Source organism: Lissotriton vulgaris, chromosome 3_1 (assembly GCF_964263255.1).
Source record: "Lissotriton vulgaris chromosome 3_1, aLisVul1.2, whole genome shotgun sequence".
NCBI classification, from domain to species: Eukaryota; Metazoa; Chordata; class Amphibia; order Caudata; family Salamandridae; genus Lissotriton; species Lissotriton vulgaris.
The window spans coordinates 1,243,279,563-1,243,296,747 of NC_141689.1; the positions used below are offsets into that span (position 1 = coordinate 1,243,279,563).

A 17,185-nucleotide genomic window follows, 5' to 3' on the forward strand; every position below is an offset into this window, starting at 1 on the left:
AGGTAGAGGTAGAGGAAGGAGGGGGTGCTGAAGCACAGGGTCAGCTAAATAGAAGGGATAAAGTGGTCCGCGACGATGGGAGGTGGAGGTACTGAGGAGCTTCCTGGTGGATTCAAGTACTGGGGACATGTATTGCAAATATGTGATTACTGCTGAAAGGGGAGGAGATGGCATGGCTAATTTGTCAAGTGGGAAGTTCTGACAACACTGTCTGCTATGATTGCAATAATGTTGATCGTGTTAGCGTAGTATTGTTTCTTGTATCAATGAAAACACTAAAAAAATCATTAAAAAAGGAAATATTTATTTTAAAGTTAAGGTATTAATGCTGTAGCATTTTTTCTTAAGATCTACATTGAATATAAATATATACGATGAATTACCAGTTAACATAAAAGTATTTTTGCAAACTTTTTAAGGTAAAGTAAAAAAGTTTACTACATTTGGAAAAGTTTTTTAAAATATGTTAGACCACTGGTTATTCATTAGAAAGCTGTGGTGATGCTTCAGTTGACCAGTAGACAGTTAACTGATAGACTTCTGTTGGTGTTGGAAGTACATGTTTTACTGAGCAAACCAGATTTATTTTCTATATATAACATATATATTACTGTTATGTGATAAATCCCTACGTGGTAACACAAAGCGTTTTAAAGGATAATGCGTTGTAATGCCAGTAGATTAATGATTCACAATCGGGAGAACATTTGGAAGAGGGAAGATAAAATCTCTTGGTATGAACATCAGAGGGAAAACATATGAAGTTTTCCTGTGGTAATGTCTTACACCAAATGCAACATTTGTTTAAATTCAGAATCAATCAAATGTTTTTATATATTTTATTTATTTCACATTCTTCTATAGCGCAACTCAGCCTAAAATAGGTGTCAGTGCGCTTTACGTAAGGAGCAAGTGGTAGCGATCTGGACCGCCAACATGCTGCTGACCAGGATCTCTTTACAATATCAAGAGAAACAAAATAGTAAGGTAGAACTTGCTTTATTTCAGCATTATACAAATAAAAATAACACTGGGTAGGAATAGGGTTTGAGTTAGAGCGAAGAGAGAGAAATTAGGGCCGCTGGTGATGGAGTGCTCAAGGGTCACTAATACAAGAGTTATTTTCTTTTATTATAATAAATTCCAGATGTTTGTGAGAGTGACTTTTTACAACCTGGGCTTGAGTAGGGGCTCTTTGTACACAGTGATATGTCTCTGGAAATGTTCAGCACTTGTTTTGAAAATATAGTAATGCCATTGAATGCATTTGTTTACAAAATGGGATATGCAAAACTCTACTTTTGTGGGTTTTGTGAAACTTTACTGGACTGCTGATTCAAGTATGGAAACCCGATTGCTTTAAAGTATATTGAATGCAATTACCGAGCATTAAAAAGCAAAGTAGATGCTTATTATCTTTAATATATGTATTCTAATGCAGTGTTGCATTTATATCATACTTGCAGGCTGTCAAATTACCAATCCCGACACTTTAGTCAGGGTTAATATAACAGAAGAGTCAGAGATCTGGGATCCACAGGAATCGGAGAGAAGAACAGACATTGAGGAAGTGGCCTCCTGTAAGTACGCGTGTGTAGCTGGGAGAGCATTTTCCTTACGGGGTTTGCCCGGTGCAGCCTCTTTCTACGAGGGTTCATGTTCACTTGTGTTGGGCAGCCACATTCAGTCAAACATAGGGAATGTTGGATACCCACATGTACGAATTAATTCCTTTCCATTCCCTTTATTTGGTGTGAATATGCGCCAGAGTAGTTCTTTGAATAGGTTGTTGTGGAATGTGGAGCTGCTCTCTCTTGGAGGGCCACTGTAGCAATGCACACCCTGGAGGACTAGCTTGTAGGCACAGGTGGGCAGCAACTGCATTCAATTCCTCCTGTGCCATCTTACTTCAGAAAAGATGGGCAACATTTAGCACATAGAGAAAAAAACATGTAACCACTACAGGCAGGCTGGCTTGCTAGGCTACACTATACTTCAACTTTGGTGGCTTAAACTGCACTTGTACAGTCCCCTTAGCACCCTACCCCCTGCCTGACAGCCCTTCTGCACTTTACTGCAGCTGGACCCCAAGTCATGCAGAGTGTAAATCTGCAATTGCTTAACACCTTTTTTGTGGAGGGTGTTGTAATGTACCTTTTACTTAATGCACCCTCCCTACAGATCAGATGGAATGTTGATTGTGTTTGGATTGGAAGAGTGAGTCAGTTGGTGTGGATGGGCTGAGCAGTGGAGAGCCTGCTCCTGGTGGGGCACTTTAATGGATCTAACTACATCTGGTCACCTGTAACTATCAAGAGATCTTATGAATAAAGTAGAGATCTTATTATCTACTTCACCTGGTCTACGCTTCCTTCTTCATTGTAACAGAGGGCATTTGAGAGACAGAAGAACACTGTGTGGGAAAAGTCGCCCAGACTGCCAACTTAATTGCACTGGGACAAGTGACACTGACATTTTCATTGGCACTGTCATCTGTGCTAGTCATAGCGAGCTACAGCCCAGTGCTTGAAACAGAAAAATAAAAGTGCAGGCGCTCTGTAGCAGAGTACCTGCTTGTTTCTGAGAAGTGCCGGTACTCTCCAATTAAAAGTATTGCATTTCTCTTCAGAAGTGCCGGTACTAATCTCCTCAAAATAAAAAAGAGCTGGTACTCCTTACCGGAGAGTACCGACTTATTTAAAGCACTGCTACAGCCGCTTCTGACCAATCATATTCTTAAATCACCCAAACCCAGAAGAAGATTATCCTTACAACAATGGTCTTCAAACTTCAACCCCTCCATATCTATCCTTTGTCAAATATTTTCACTGTAGGTCCCGCCCCATCTCCAAATCGAGCAACAGATTTCCTCATAATTGTTCAATAAAATGCTGCAAACAAGCTGAAGAATTTGAGTGCAGCCTGAGGTCCCATCCGCCCACAAATATAGACTAAATTGATCTGTAATGATGTTTTTTAATTTACCACAATAAAATATTAAGTGAAAAACACAGCAAGCAAGGCACATAATTCAAGTGAGATCTACAGATTATAGGGGCATATTACAAATCTGACAAAATGCAGTGTTCTACCCAGTGGTCTAAGTGCCTGAAAAAAAGTTTTGGAACTGTGATCCTGACTACAATTGGGGCGATATGAGAGAAGTGGCTAAAAAGAACAAGATATTCTGCTACCAATTTCTTGTCCTTTTACCTACAGGTAACTGCATATAAAATATAATACATAAACCATATGTTATACATTTATACAACTTCAGATTATATGCAGAAAATGCATTTTTTTCTGACAGTAAAGCCCATTAGGTGAATGTGATTGCTTCAGATGTCCGTGGGAGCAACTGGACAGTCACCGATTTGAGTCCTGGTTTGTGCACTCAGTAATAGCAACATGTATTTATAGTATTATGAGGTCCAAGCCTATGATAAAAAGCACAGTGAATATGCAAGTCATTAGATTAAATGTGTATTAAACAAATTGTAGATTCAATCAATTAAAGCCTTCACTGGCTCCCAAACAGCCTTCAAAATTACCCTTTAAACAGGTGCATATATTTACATTTGCTCAGGTAGCAAGTGCCCTAGAAAGAAGGGTCTTTAAGACCACCTTCTTTATCTGCTTCTCACTTTACAGTGGAGAAGATCCTTCTTCTCCTCTTTCACCCTTCCGCAACCCACCCAATCAGGAACGGATGTTTTTTTTTTTTACTAAAAGTATATGAACTGTTGTACTCACATTTAAACCGCGTAGGAACGTCCTTCCCCTGTCCCACTTCAACCTCTGATTCTTTTGCGTTTTCCTTACAACCCATGCAAAGTGAAACCGCAAATGCATTGTAAGCAAATGAGACAAAAAAACAGCAACGGCATCAAAGGTATTTAAAAAATATATATATTTATTTTTTTCTTTTCTTTAGAGAAAGTATGAACCCAAGCTTGCATCACTGCAAGTGTGACACTTTCAGCCAATCCTAGTTTGTTTTTTCAGCCAAAAGCACTTTATATGCAGGAATTTGTGAGCCCTTGTTTACAGTATTAAATGTGAAACTACAAATCCCACAATGTGATGAGCTGTTCGCCAAAATAACCAGACTGGCCGCAGGCGTTGGACAAGACTTGGAGCCACTTGGAAGCTCTGAATATAAATAACAATTCAAGCATTGTAGTTATGCTCAGTTATCCCCTTCACAAGTGCATTCTAACTCATGATTGCCAACATTCTATTGGCAGACCTAAAAGTGCTTCCAGCATGAATGAGGCGTGGATATTGGAGACCTCCTTTAATACCTACTCCCAGCCAAGATATGACTAATCAAAGATACAACAGATGGCTCACACTAGAGATTGGCTCACAGCGACTCTGTTTTCCTACACCAAAATCACAGCACTGTTTTCAGAATGATATCTGTCTGTTTCTAAAGGTCATGCTTATTGATCCTTTAAAACCCTGCCTTGACACCTCTTTATACTGTCTAAGGAGCTCGCCCACACGTTGAGGATCCCTGCCCTACAGTGATGTTGGATGGTCACTCTATGATCTATTGAGTTTGTGATCGGATTCATTTTACGCATCCTGTGAGAAATTACTTATCTCTCTCTGCCACTCTCTTGCAGCTAGTGAAACCACACAAAGCATGGTCTTCCCAGAAGTATGACGACTGTTTGCTTAGCAACATACCAGATGATGCACACAAACATATATACATTTTTACTTAACACTAACAATGGAAAATCTCTTAGACAACGAATGTGGGATCAATAAGATCAAAAAACATTAGTCTCACTCACTTCTCTGGACTTTTTTTTTAACTGAAGCCAATTAAATAAGGATGGACGTTGGATAGGCATTCCATGTCCAGTCAAGTGCATCGCACAGTAATGATATGTCATTATTATAAAAGGTACCCAAGAGGAGATAATAGATACCTTATTTAATCAACAATCATACATACCAGGGACATCACAAACGGTATCATGAACCAAGGGAAGTACTAAAAAGATACACAACATGGATTCCAAGTAGGGAAATGCAGAAATATTACTAGACAAAATATCAACCAATGAACGAGAGCCAAACGGCTTAAAAAATCGTTGTCCAGAAATAAACAAGACAGGGCCCACTTATTAGTCTTAGCGAAGCATGTTATATTTAAATTACTCATCAACAAAGTAGAGGAAATATAACGTTTTTGTGAAAAAGTACTCACATGATCCCACAGTGAGTACAGGTTATATAATACATAGTATATAAAACGAAAAAAGCGACAATGGAATATATAGTTAGAGTTTTCAACAAATACAACAATTTGATTTTCAAGGGTATAACTCCTTTCCAATTGTCAGAAGTGTCAACAGCGTTTCGACCCATGGGAATGAATGAGTCATCACCAGGACAGGAAAAATTAAATGAGCAATTTAATTGAATTGAAGACCTGGAGCAAAGGCCTTTATACTGTAAGACTGGGAGAAGGCTTTTCCTCGTCTAAAGCTGTCCTCAGACTGACGCAGACGCTCCTGAATAGCTGATTTTCACAGCCATCAGGAGGTTATGTTCAAAACACATCTGTGAGAGGCCCACGTTATACAGTTTACAATGCAGTGGACACAGATCCCTATTTCTCAGTGTTGCTCATTTGCCATACTTGTGTTTCCATTTTTACAGTCCTCAAAGCAAGAATAAACAACTGTGGCTGATGAGGGTTCCAAATTATGATCTCATGCGCATTTAATATGTTTATTATGAGGTAATGTGCATCACCAAATTTGAATGAGTCATTGCTAGCATGTGACCTGAAGGGAACCTACACTGCCAGTGCTGCCAAGGGGCACATGTTTGCAAAAGCGTTCCATATATTATACTTTTTTCTCACAAATTGTTTTTTTTTTTGCACTATGTAAATGTTGTATATCTTTCTATTTCAAACGTTTTTGAATTGTGCGATTTACTAATGTGGTGTTTCTTTGAAAAGACGTGCTCTATTGATTTATGAATGTCTTTGTTGAAATATCGAAAATAAGCAAATTAAAGCTTAAAAACGTTGGAATTAATGGTCTAAGGTTTATCACAACTCTAATCCAAATAACCCCACCAGACATCCTGTTTGCTTATTTCAATATTGAGGTGGTCCAGTCTAGGGAGTTACAGACCCAAGCCTTGCTTGATCACACAAGGGGCACAGAGCCAGCACTGTTGCTGTTGAGGGCTCTGGAGGGAGTCCGTGCATGCAGGGTTGGCACTTGGACTGGGTCTTCAGTGGTAGGGGATTATGGCCCGGTGCTAATAGCTATTCCTGCTGGGGTCAGAATTTCTCCCAGAGCAGTATCTGCCTCTGTTGATGTAGTACGTCTTCCAAGCGTCATTGATTATACTGGAGGTGGCAAATCACTCGGCACGTGAGTGAAGTTCCACAGCTGATGTCAGTAAATTTGCAATAAAGTCATCCAAGGTGGTTTGCGTGGAAACATCATATTGCCACACTGTAATCATGGAAATCTTGCGCGTACGCAGGCTGCATGTTTGACTTTTCTTTTGTGTATGTCCCTCTGAACACGTAATGTGATTGCCAAGTATGTGTAATACTCATGCATTCTCTGCCTAGATGGTTATCCTGGCATCCACCCCGATGTTTTACTTCAAATGCAGAATGAGGAAGAGATGGATTCTAGAGATTGGTCTGGCTCGGAAAGTTCAGACGTCCTCATTTGTCCTACAAAAGGTGAGTGCGCATGCTCTAAATTCATAGTTAAATCATTGCAAGTTGAAAACAAAGCCGTTTTACAAGTTCCATAGGATATAATGGAATTGTGAAATAGTGGAACAGATATCCGTCACATTTGTGACGGAGTATTCCCAACCTCCAAGATCGTAATCGGGCCCTAAATGACTGGAAGACATTTTGAGTTAATCCTTTGATGGCGGTGAATGGTTGTTGAATTATTATTTCAATCAATCAGATCTTACCAAAGCATGAAACGTTGAAAAGGTGAACTGGGAATTCTGAAAATCGTCAATTTCATAAATGCTTAAATATGAGAATGATACATAGGTAGCAAATAAATCAGTGTACCATATTTATAACCAGGTACCATGTTTCTTGGAGTTAAAAAATATCACAAATATGACGTCGATCAACCGCTCCTAATGCTATTGTATATGTGATAGCAGTACTTTATGCTGGTGCTTAAAACCAAATAGAAGGAAATAAAACTAAACACATTCAAATTGTAGGAAATGTATATTACTCTCAGTTAAGTGTAAGGAAAATCTCACTAGCATCTATCAGCAGCTGCCTCTGAATGACTCTCATGCCACACCAAGCTGCTAGTGGTTCTGTGTGGGTTTGGAAAAAGCCCTTCATTTAACCAGCAGGTACAGGAGGCCTTGAACCTCTCAGAAGCTTGAAGACCTGCTTAGCATCTGGTGTTTTTGTAGGTTAACTTATGAATCGTCCAGAGTTCTTCCGAAAGGGCTGTGAGGGCAAGAGTTTCCAAGTTCCTAGCTCACTTGTGGAGTGTGATCCTAGCAAGGGGACATTTCTTGTTCAGGTTTGACTTAGTGGCTAGTGATTGAGGGTTTGGTGAGTCACAGTTGGTAGTAAATGTTGTAGAAGATGGCATGGTAGATGGGGAAGCTGGTTGAGTGCTTTGGCGTGATGATGTGTTGTGCGAGATTGAGAGCTGTGGAACACTTACATATAGCAGACTCTGACGTGTGTGAGGCCAAACAACATATAAACATCACCTAGGTTGAGAAGCTGAGTAATTGTAAAGAGCAGAAGTTTTGCGACTATTTGGGCAGGTAAGAAACTTTAGCCAGGAACTGAGCAGAAAAGGATATCCATGGTGGATGTGCAGGATGAGAGATTGCTAGGAACGGTTCAAAGAGGAGGAGTTGGGTAGCTGGATTAGGGTCAAAGATCCAGTATTGTAATATATGGTCCAATAGGTGTATGTTTTTCCGAAGTTGAAATTTGTTTAGAATGTCTAAGCCCTTTAGCGACTAACTGCAGTTGAATGACATGATGTTAACTATTTAGCCCCAAGAAATTTAAACTCAATTTGCCTACTTGTTTCTGCAACGACCATTGATAATGAAGCCCAAAATGGCACAGTTATACTTTAAAATAATATAAAGCGTGTAGTGCAAATTGTATACATGATGATTATATGTCAGAAAGATCTAACTGAATATACATTATGTCAAATAGAATTTCCAAATCCCAATGCCGATGTCAGCTGGAGAAAGGAGGACATGTCAAAATCATTTTTAATGCCGCAGCCTGGTTTAAAAGGGAAACGTAGCACTATGCCCAGTACAGGTAAATTTTCACAGCTTGAAACTAGTTAAATTGAAGAGATTGTAATTCTGTTGTGTTGATTACATTCAGTGGCAGAGTGCAAAAATCTGTTTTGTTAACTTCCTGTAAGCATAGTGGGATGCTGCTGATGAAGGACTACATCCAGGCGATCACTCCTTCCAGTCTTTCACATTGTCTGGTCCTGGGCTCTATCAGCCGATACAGTACAATATCAAAATCAGAATGTTGTTAGTCCGCATTTGTCCATGACACATAAGGGACTGTAGACCCTCTCTCTCCCACAGCCATTCATGTGAACTGTGGGACTAAAAAAATTATTTTTCTGCATCAACCCATCTGGGTGCAGTGGGGCTCTTTGTCCATGTGCATGGAAACATGGAATTAGTTTATAAACTGGGTTGGAGCTGGTATGCCTGGCGCGTTACTTGAGGCATACCAGTTACCCCCGTTTACTCTGTTGAACAAGTCTTGTCCTCATCTGCTTTTTCCTCTAGGTCCGCTAGATTTATAAATGTTTGCAGCCCAGTTAGAGATATGTGGTTGGCCTTTATGCAATTTTATAGCCATCAATACCCCTTTAAACCATGCCTTTGGGAGATACTAAAACTATACATGGTTGTATTAAGCTATTTATTTATTTGATTGTTTGTTTGTTTATTCTTCTACACTAGTATTTCATTCAGATTCATTTATATTATTATGAAACATGTTCTGTTGTGAAACAGAGAGAACATGTATACAACATAAATAAGAGTTCTCGATTTCACTCCATGCAGAATCTGCTATCCCTATAAACAACCTCCTATGTTTTTTGTGTAAGTATAACTAAATGTACATTTTCCTTTATTGACAGGGAATGAGGTAATTTCCTTCATCATAAAAGATGAGCAACAGGCATATTCCTTAGCCCATCGAAATGTTGAAAATAGAGAAGTTATTAATATTTCTCCAGGTGAGTAACTTGCTCTTACCTGCTTCTAATTACAGGCTCGACAAGATCTAGTTTAGTTGCTAAATTGAACTACACACAAAAACTGGCAATTTCCATTTCTACTGTCCAGCACTCCGGAACATTTTTTCCAAGTCTCAAATAATGTTAAGGAATCACATTGACTTCCACAAATGACCCCAGCTTTGTCACCATATCCTTCCTTTGACACTCACCATACTGCAGCGATTCTTCATCATCCAGTGATTAACAAACAATTGTCTGATTATGCTAGTCACTTCTTGTCTGTTGTAACCTGGTTTCGCTCTACCCATAGCCCTATTTTCACTGCACTGTGTTTAATTATCTATCAGTTTCACTGTATTAGATGTTATGCCAACTCACTAGAAGGTATTTCCTCAGCTACCTCACACCACTGTATTCACCTATTCCGAGTTTTGCTGATGCAAGTGAAAATCTCAACCCAACCCCCTCCCCAAGATTTTTTTTTTTACCTGACGGTGAGCTAGCATTTCCTGCCTGTATTGGTGAGAAAGGCATTGTAAATTTTGTTGACGCTAGAAGGCAAAAGCACTAAGCAGTTCAACACCAAAACCCAAATTGTAATTAGATCACAGTTAGAAGCTCCGTTTTTCATTGTTTTGGTGAAAAGCTGCCCAGTGAGTTTTAAAACTATCCATAAAGAAAATATTACGCTTTTTAGACATCTGCAGAGGCTTTCCAGTTATAAATCTGAATCTGTGCTGCCAGGAGCGAAGTATTTTCTGCTCCGGCAGCACTCGGGAGTCGGGACCCTGGTTTCCAAAACTTCGCTCTGTTAATGTATATCAGAGGTGGAGGGCAGGCTGGACCCAACCATCCATAGGGAGCGCTAGTGTGATTCCCAAAGTGGTGGTGATACCTTTGATTATAGAACAACGACTGCATTTGTTGCAGGATCCATAAACTGAACATATTTTTGTATTGCCGGATATACTTAAAGTGAAATATTATTACACTATACCCTTAGTCCTGTATAATGTGCCAGGTACTTGTAAGTACTGCATAATTGATATGCATGTGACCAGATCCATGGCTACACCACTGACCTCTGAACCCAGAGAGAGTTATCAGCACAGTGCTGATCCTGCATGCATGGATGCTGGATACAGGCACGGTTTAAGCCATACCCGTACTTCTGGGCCTATAGGGCATAATCTGACCAACGCATGTTTTCACAAAGCCCAAGACTTATTTTGACAATACCTTGTTCTAGGGACATTTTGGTACTAATACCAAACATTCAAAACGTCTTTGGAGGACATCTTTGTTGAAGGGGTGTTAATGTTGAGGTCTACAAATAATACAAACTTCATAACAAGAGGGAATGCACAATTTACGTTTTATCATCAGACGTTTAATTTCACTTAAAAAGTCACTATTTACAAGAGGTAAGACTGGTCTTTCAGCAAACTTTGAGACATAATTCAGTTTCACATTTTAACATAATCAGCTCACTTTAACAATCATGAAACATTGACAACTTTAATTTTGTATCAGCTTGCTTTTGACAATGCCTGCAGTTAAGCTACGCATAATGAATATTGGAACAAATCACTTCAAGCAAAAGCGCACTACTTTAGTCAGTCTAAATTAAAAGAAAATCTTTGTCTGCACCATTTTGAGAGTTTGAATGATCTAGAGATGAGATATAATACGCTGCAGTTTGCAGACCTGCTTTTTTTCAAAGTTAGGTTAAAGACTTTTCAAGCATTTTAGAGTACAGTGTTCTACATTACATAGATGCAGGGCCAGCCCACATTTTTATCTCCTTTGACCCTCGCAAGTCAGAATCTACCTCCTGCATTTGAGGAAATAAAGCTCTGTAGGAAGCATTTTGAGAGGATACGAACATTTGTAGATTAGACAACTGAGAGTACACGTCTGACTTTCAAAGAATTGGGAGCAGATCTTGGGTCCCAGGGGAATAATCAGTTTTGCATCAAATTTTATGCCTGCATTGCCGATTTAAAATTGCATAGTGGAGAGGTACAGAAAGAAACAAACGCGCACTTGTAACAGATTTGTACATTTGTAAAATGTCTAAGCAAATAACATATTTCCAAGAAGGGCTTTCCATTGTTAGGCAACCTAACAATAAGTCAACTGGACAAAAATGCCCAACTTTCTGGTCACACACATTTGCCAAATCCATAAAGTAATATGACCATCAACTTTAAATGAATTCATTGTTTCACTAATAACTATTTGCAATGTACCACAGGCAAATTTTCCAAAGTGCGAAAAGATAGATACAAGTACAGTTTGCTTTTGGGGCAGAGAGGATAGACCGTTTTAGTTTGGCATATTATTTCTGAGTTCCCAAAATGTAAGATACATTGGATTATATGCAGAAAAGGATCTCTTAACATCATCTTTACTTTTCTTGCGCTGAGTCAGCCAATTAAGATGATAAGATTTGAACTGAGTAAATGGAATAAATACTTCCATTTACCAAAGAGCTATTGAATTCTGCCTACAACAATTGAAACATGTGCAGGACACACTAGGGCAAAGGACGGGAATGTCTGCTGGGAAGAGCCCTGTTTCATAGAAATTGCATTACTGAGTTATTTCTTCCCTATTGGCAAGCACAGAGTCATCGCTACAGCATCAAGATCTCCACCGGGTAAGAAAAGACACCCTACTATTTGTGTTGAAAGTCTCCTTAAGTGGTGGGCGGCAATGCCCCAGCACAAATGTATTCATTTGACATGGGGCACAACAGAAAGAGGCAAGAGCTACTTTCCCTTCCACCATTTCTAGATTCATTCTTGTCTACAGTCATGTAGATTTTCTCACCATGAGTTAAGATGGGAAGTAAATAAAACAACAGCATGCATTAGAAGTAATTGCGAGCAAACTCTACGTTCTGCATTAAAAATTAATTGTATCTTGAATTGCTGCTGGTGTCCTACTGTACATGTGATATGTGCATTCTCTGACAACCTTGCATGGAATACACACACTCTTAAATGCTAAATTATTTAAATTGACCAATTATTTTTCTAAAACAGTTGCCTATAATGTAAATATTTGATGGCAAGCTAATACGCTTTTGAGTTTGATAGTTTCCCAGTTAAAGCCCTTGGTTTCCAAATGGGGCATAATGCAGGAAAGTGCCTTTGGGATATGTCATAACTAATGCATGCTAAGAGGTTAGTTTCAGTGGAAATGTAGAAGTTCTTTTCATAGTTATATCAGCAATATAAAGATTAAAGAATAAAGGTGCAAAGATACATCATTGTATGGTTTCCTTTGGGGAGCCACTTCCCTCCATAACAATCCCCCAGGAAACGTATCCTTCTATTTTTAAAGACTTTGTTTATCATTTTTATTACACATATGACATACATAACAGCCCACAGGGTGGGAAAAAAGAATGTACTTTAGCATAATTGACATTAGTGGAAAGACCAGTCCAATAATATCATCATCATCATTGCAACATATACGGCACATTTGAGCGTCCCATATCACAAGGAAGGAACAGCAGGTAAGCTGAGGGATAAAGCTCACCACTAGCATGACAAGAGAGTGCAAGTGTTAACCAGGCAACAACGGTCCGTACACTTATAACCGGGGGGATCCTTATTTAAACTATGTATGCATGTGAAGCAACTTAATTCAGTTTAGTTGCCCAAAACCTAGACTTCATTTGGTAGATAATCCTTCCCAAAACCTATTTGAAATATAATCTATCTGTTTTTTGTTATGTCTGCGAATGGTTAAATAGGACCTTTGGAAAAAAGTAATCATCCACATAAAACTGCAATCAATTCTTTAGCACAGGAAATGGAGAAAAGATGCTGCACATTGCACAGCCCCAATGAAAACCAATGAACCACCAGACTGGGACCGTGCCTATGCATCTGACATGTCAGGCGCCATCTTCTGCAATCCTGCTGGTTAGGGTATGATCTGGAAGCCAGAGAGAAGGATCATTCACACCTCAGGATAACGCCAAAGGGTTCTGCAGTTGATGGAGATCGCCATCATACACTTATAAGACTAGATCCGGTGAGATGAAAACTGGCCTCTCCACCCCCAAGTTCTACATTGAGCTGAAGCAAAATTCCAACATTAAAGACACAAGTGTTGTATGTAGATAGTTGTGAGAAGCTGAGATGCAGAGGTGTAGGGGCATTAGGACTGCATGTCTTGTGTTAGTGCAGGCGGCGGAATATTTATTCACTAGTAGTTAGATGGAGTGCAAAAGTCAACCTTGGCGGAGCATGGTTAAAGAGGTGAAAGCATTATGAAAGACAGAAGGGTGCAGTGGTCTGGAGTGGATCCCCAGAGGAGAACCTTGTGAAACACATACCAAATAGGTGCACATATTTGAGGGATTCAATATTTTGAGGCTGCCACGGTAGGACTTTGTTGCAAGGTATGGGTGTTATAGTGGCATGGTGACATAAGGAAAGCTAATGCCAAGTCCAAACTGACCACAGCACTAGAGGCACTAAGTCCACAGTGTGTCAGAGTAACAAGAATTCAGCACACTGGTGCTGTTCAGCAAAGGCTTTCAGCAGTTTGCAAGAGTAGAAGTTATATGCTGTATGGCACTAGAGAGACAGAGGTGGCGTATATTTTGGGTGGAGGGGGTTGGGCTGTGATGCAAGATGGACAATGGAAGGAGGAGGACCCTATGGAAGCAGTGTCTAAGTATTTGGGAGAGTTAAAATGTTCTCTCTGGCCTATTATCTAGTGGTTATAGCTTAGCTTCCCCCTTGAGCACTACATTAATATACTAGATCACAGTGATATTGAAATAGTCTCATCTTCGAAGAAACATCAAGGAATGTTGAAACAGACATGTCCAAGGTCACTAATTGACAAATGTGACACTTCATCATTCTTCTCTAGCAGATATATGTTGTTACAGTAATGTTGCAAATATTGTGAAAAAAAGGTTTTTTCAATGTTGTGTTTGATGGAAATGATGCTACTCTTAAGGGAGGGGTGAATGGAATGGAACATCACCATTTGAATATCAATTGTGTCGTAATTTGCGTCTACCTGTAAATGTATATGTGCTGGCCATTCATAAAAGCATAGAAAAAGACAATTCATAAAGATATAACAGCAGACCATCATATAAAAGATCGGCATAAAAATGTATTAATCCTACAGCAATAGTAAGAAATCTAAAACGACCCAAAAATGAGCCTATTATACATAGAAAATCTTAAAAACAAACCAATAAAAGCCTGAAGAGGCATACTCTCAAAGTCTGCGACCTCGGTGCCTCAATGTAGGAAATATCCACGGCTCTAGAGTCCCAGTTCATTACATTGATCCATATCTATAACAAGGACTTTGATAATATAAACAAAGCATCACCTACCATTTTAGAACATTTCACATAACAGTAGGATTGTTTCATTTGTTTACTTGTGTTGATGAATATACTATTTTAATTTTAAACCAATTTTCCATTGAGTCTATGAAAAGTATTTCATTATTTCATTTGGCGGTTACTACCATTTTCCTTTTACAGCAGGTGATCCTTTGTTTGCACTAAGAAATAAACCAGAAGATGAAATACATTTCCAAGAAGAACCAGACCTTGAAGTAAAATCCGTAGGTGAGTAAGAGCTATAGATCAAGCTGGTAAATGTATAGAAAACTAAACCAATATATATTCCACTGCAGCGTGAACAAGGGCACTCGTGCTCGAAACGCGTCGCTGAAAATTGGCTTGTGAACTGAAATAAAACAAAATATGCTTGCTGAATTGGTGGTCCGTTTTACCTTCCTGTGGTTGGCGTGGAGGCTTTGACCGCATACGCAGATCTGGAGAGAGGGAAACCTGTGCTTATATATATATATATATATATATATATATATATATATATATATATTTATATATATATATATATATATATATATATATATATCGTACAGCCTGTCAGGAAATATTTACTTTTAGCCAATTTACGGCTGTAGCGAGAGGCTCACTGCTGCCACGCAGGTCCGTTCTGGCTCAAGCTGAGAGCTAGATAAATCGGGAGGAAGAGATGCGAGGAAGCAGTTCAGGGCTGCAACCTGCATGAAGTTCAGATCGGCGGCTAGAAAGCAAGGCAGCCAAGCGCTACGGAAGATGCATCAACCCACTTGGGCTTTTAATGTGATTAATTCAAGGAATGAAAGCGCACCCACTGGGGTAACACAAGCAACGAACTACAACCACCATGAGGCTGCAGTGCAGCCACGCCCATCAGGGCGGGAGGTTAGAACATTAAAAGCTGAGCATGAGCAATACGTCCTTTCACTCCTTTTCAAAGCCACTGAAGAAAGGAAAGAATCCTGAAACGCGTCTGGCAAGATTTTGGATGCCCATTCCTGGCGTTTTGACTGCTGGCAAGTCGCTGATAGAATAAAGATATTGAACTAAGAAACGCTTCCTGTGGCCTCTCACTGTGGTGCTACCTGATCGATTTGGATGTTTAACGGCTTTGCACAGCCGTAGCGAGAGGCTCACTGCTGCCACGCAGGTCCGTTCTGGCTCAAGCTGAGAGCTAGATAAATCGGGAGGAAGAGATGCGAGGAAGCAGTTCAGGGCTGCAACCTGCATGAAGTTCAGATCGGCGGCTAGAAAGCAAGGCAGCCAAGCGCTACGGAAGATGCATCAACCCACTTGGGCTTTTAATGTGATTAATTCAAGGAATGAAAGCGCACCCACTGGGGTAACACAAGCAACGAACTACAACCACCATGAGACTGCAGTGCAGCCACGCCCATCAGGGCGGGAGGTTAGAACATTAAAAGCTGAGCATGAGCAATACGTCTTTTCACTCCTTTTCAAAGCCACTGAAGAAAGGAAAGAATCCTGAAACGCGTCTGGCAAGATTTTGGATGCCCATTCCTGGCGTTTTGACTGCTGGCAAGTCGCTGATAGAATAAAGATATTGAACTAAGAAACGCTTCCTGTGGCCTCTCACTGTGGTGCTACCTGATCGATTTGGATGTTTAACGGCTTTGCACAGCCGTAGCGAGAGGCTCACTGCTGCCACGCAGGTCCGTTCTGGCTCAAGCTGAGAGCTAGATAAATCGGGAGGAAGAGATGCGAGGAAGCAGTTCAGGGCTGCAACCTGCATGAAGTTCAGATCGGCGGCTAGAAAGCAAGGCAGCCAAGCGCTACGGAAGATGCATCAACCCACTTGGGCTTTTAATGTGATTAATTCAAGGAATGAAAGCGCACCCACTGGGGTAACACAAGCAACGAACTACAACCACCATGAGGCTGCAGTGCAGCCACGCCCATCAGGGCGGGAGGTTAGAACATTAAAAGCTGAGCATGAGCAATACGTCTTTTCACTCCTTTTCAAAGCCACTGAAGAAAGGAAAGAATCCTGAAACGCGTCTGGCAAGATTTTGGATGCCCATTCCTGGCGTTTTGACTGCTGGCAAGTCGCTGATAGAATAAAGATATTGAACTAAGAAACGCTTCCTGTGGCCTCTCACTGTGGTGCTACCTGATCGATTTGGATGTTTAACGGCTTTGCACAGCCGTAGCGAGAGGCTCACTGCTGCCACGCAGGACCGTTCTGGCTCAAGCTGAGAGCTAGATAAATCGGGAGGAAGAGATGCGAGGAAGCAGTTCAGGGCTGCAACCTGCATGAAGTTCAGATCGGCGGCTAGAAAGCAAGGCAGCCAAGCGCTACGGAAGATGCATCAACCCACTTGGGCTTTTAATGTGATTAATTCAAGGAATGAAAGCGCACCCACTGGGGTAACACAAGCAACAAACTACAACCACCATGAGGCTGCAGTGCAGCCACGCCCATCAGGGCGGGAGGTTAGAACATTAAAAGCTGAGCATGAGCAATACGTCTTTTCACTCCTTTTCAAAGCCA

The 17,185-nt window shown here is 40.3% G+C and overlaps 1 protein-coding gene across 2 annotated transcripts in view; it reads left to right on the top strand.

The window, feature by feature from the left end:
* Positions 1–17,185, top strand: part of LOC147727729 (uncharacterized) — a 116,757-nt gene that overhangs the window by 85,992 nt on the left and 13,580 nt on the right. Inside the window, exons 4-8 of one of the 2 annotated variants that reach the window (XM_086961727.1) lie at positions 1,467–1,580; positions 6,617–6,733; positions 8,225–8,335; positions 9,189–9,287; positions 14,827–14,913. In XM_086961727.1, coding sequence (XP_086817853.1) covers positions 1,467–1,580; positions 6,617–6,733; positions 8,225–8,335; positions 9,189–9,287; positions 14,827–14,913 — 528 coding nt within the window. The remainder of the gene's footprint in view (positions 1–1,466; positions 1,581–6,616; positions 6,734–8,224; positions 8,336–9,188; positions 9,288–14,826; positions 14,914–17,185) is intronic. The other variant, XM_086961728.1, reaches the window with a different exon arrangement.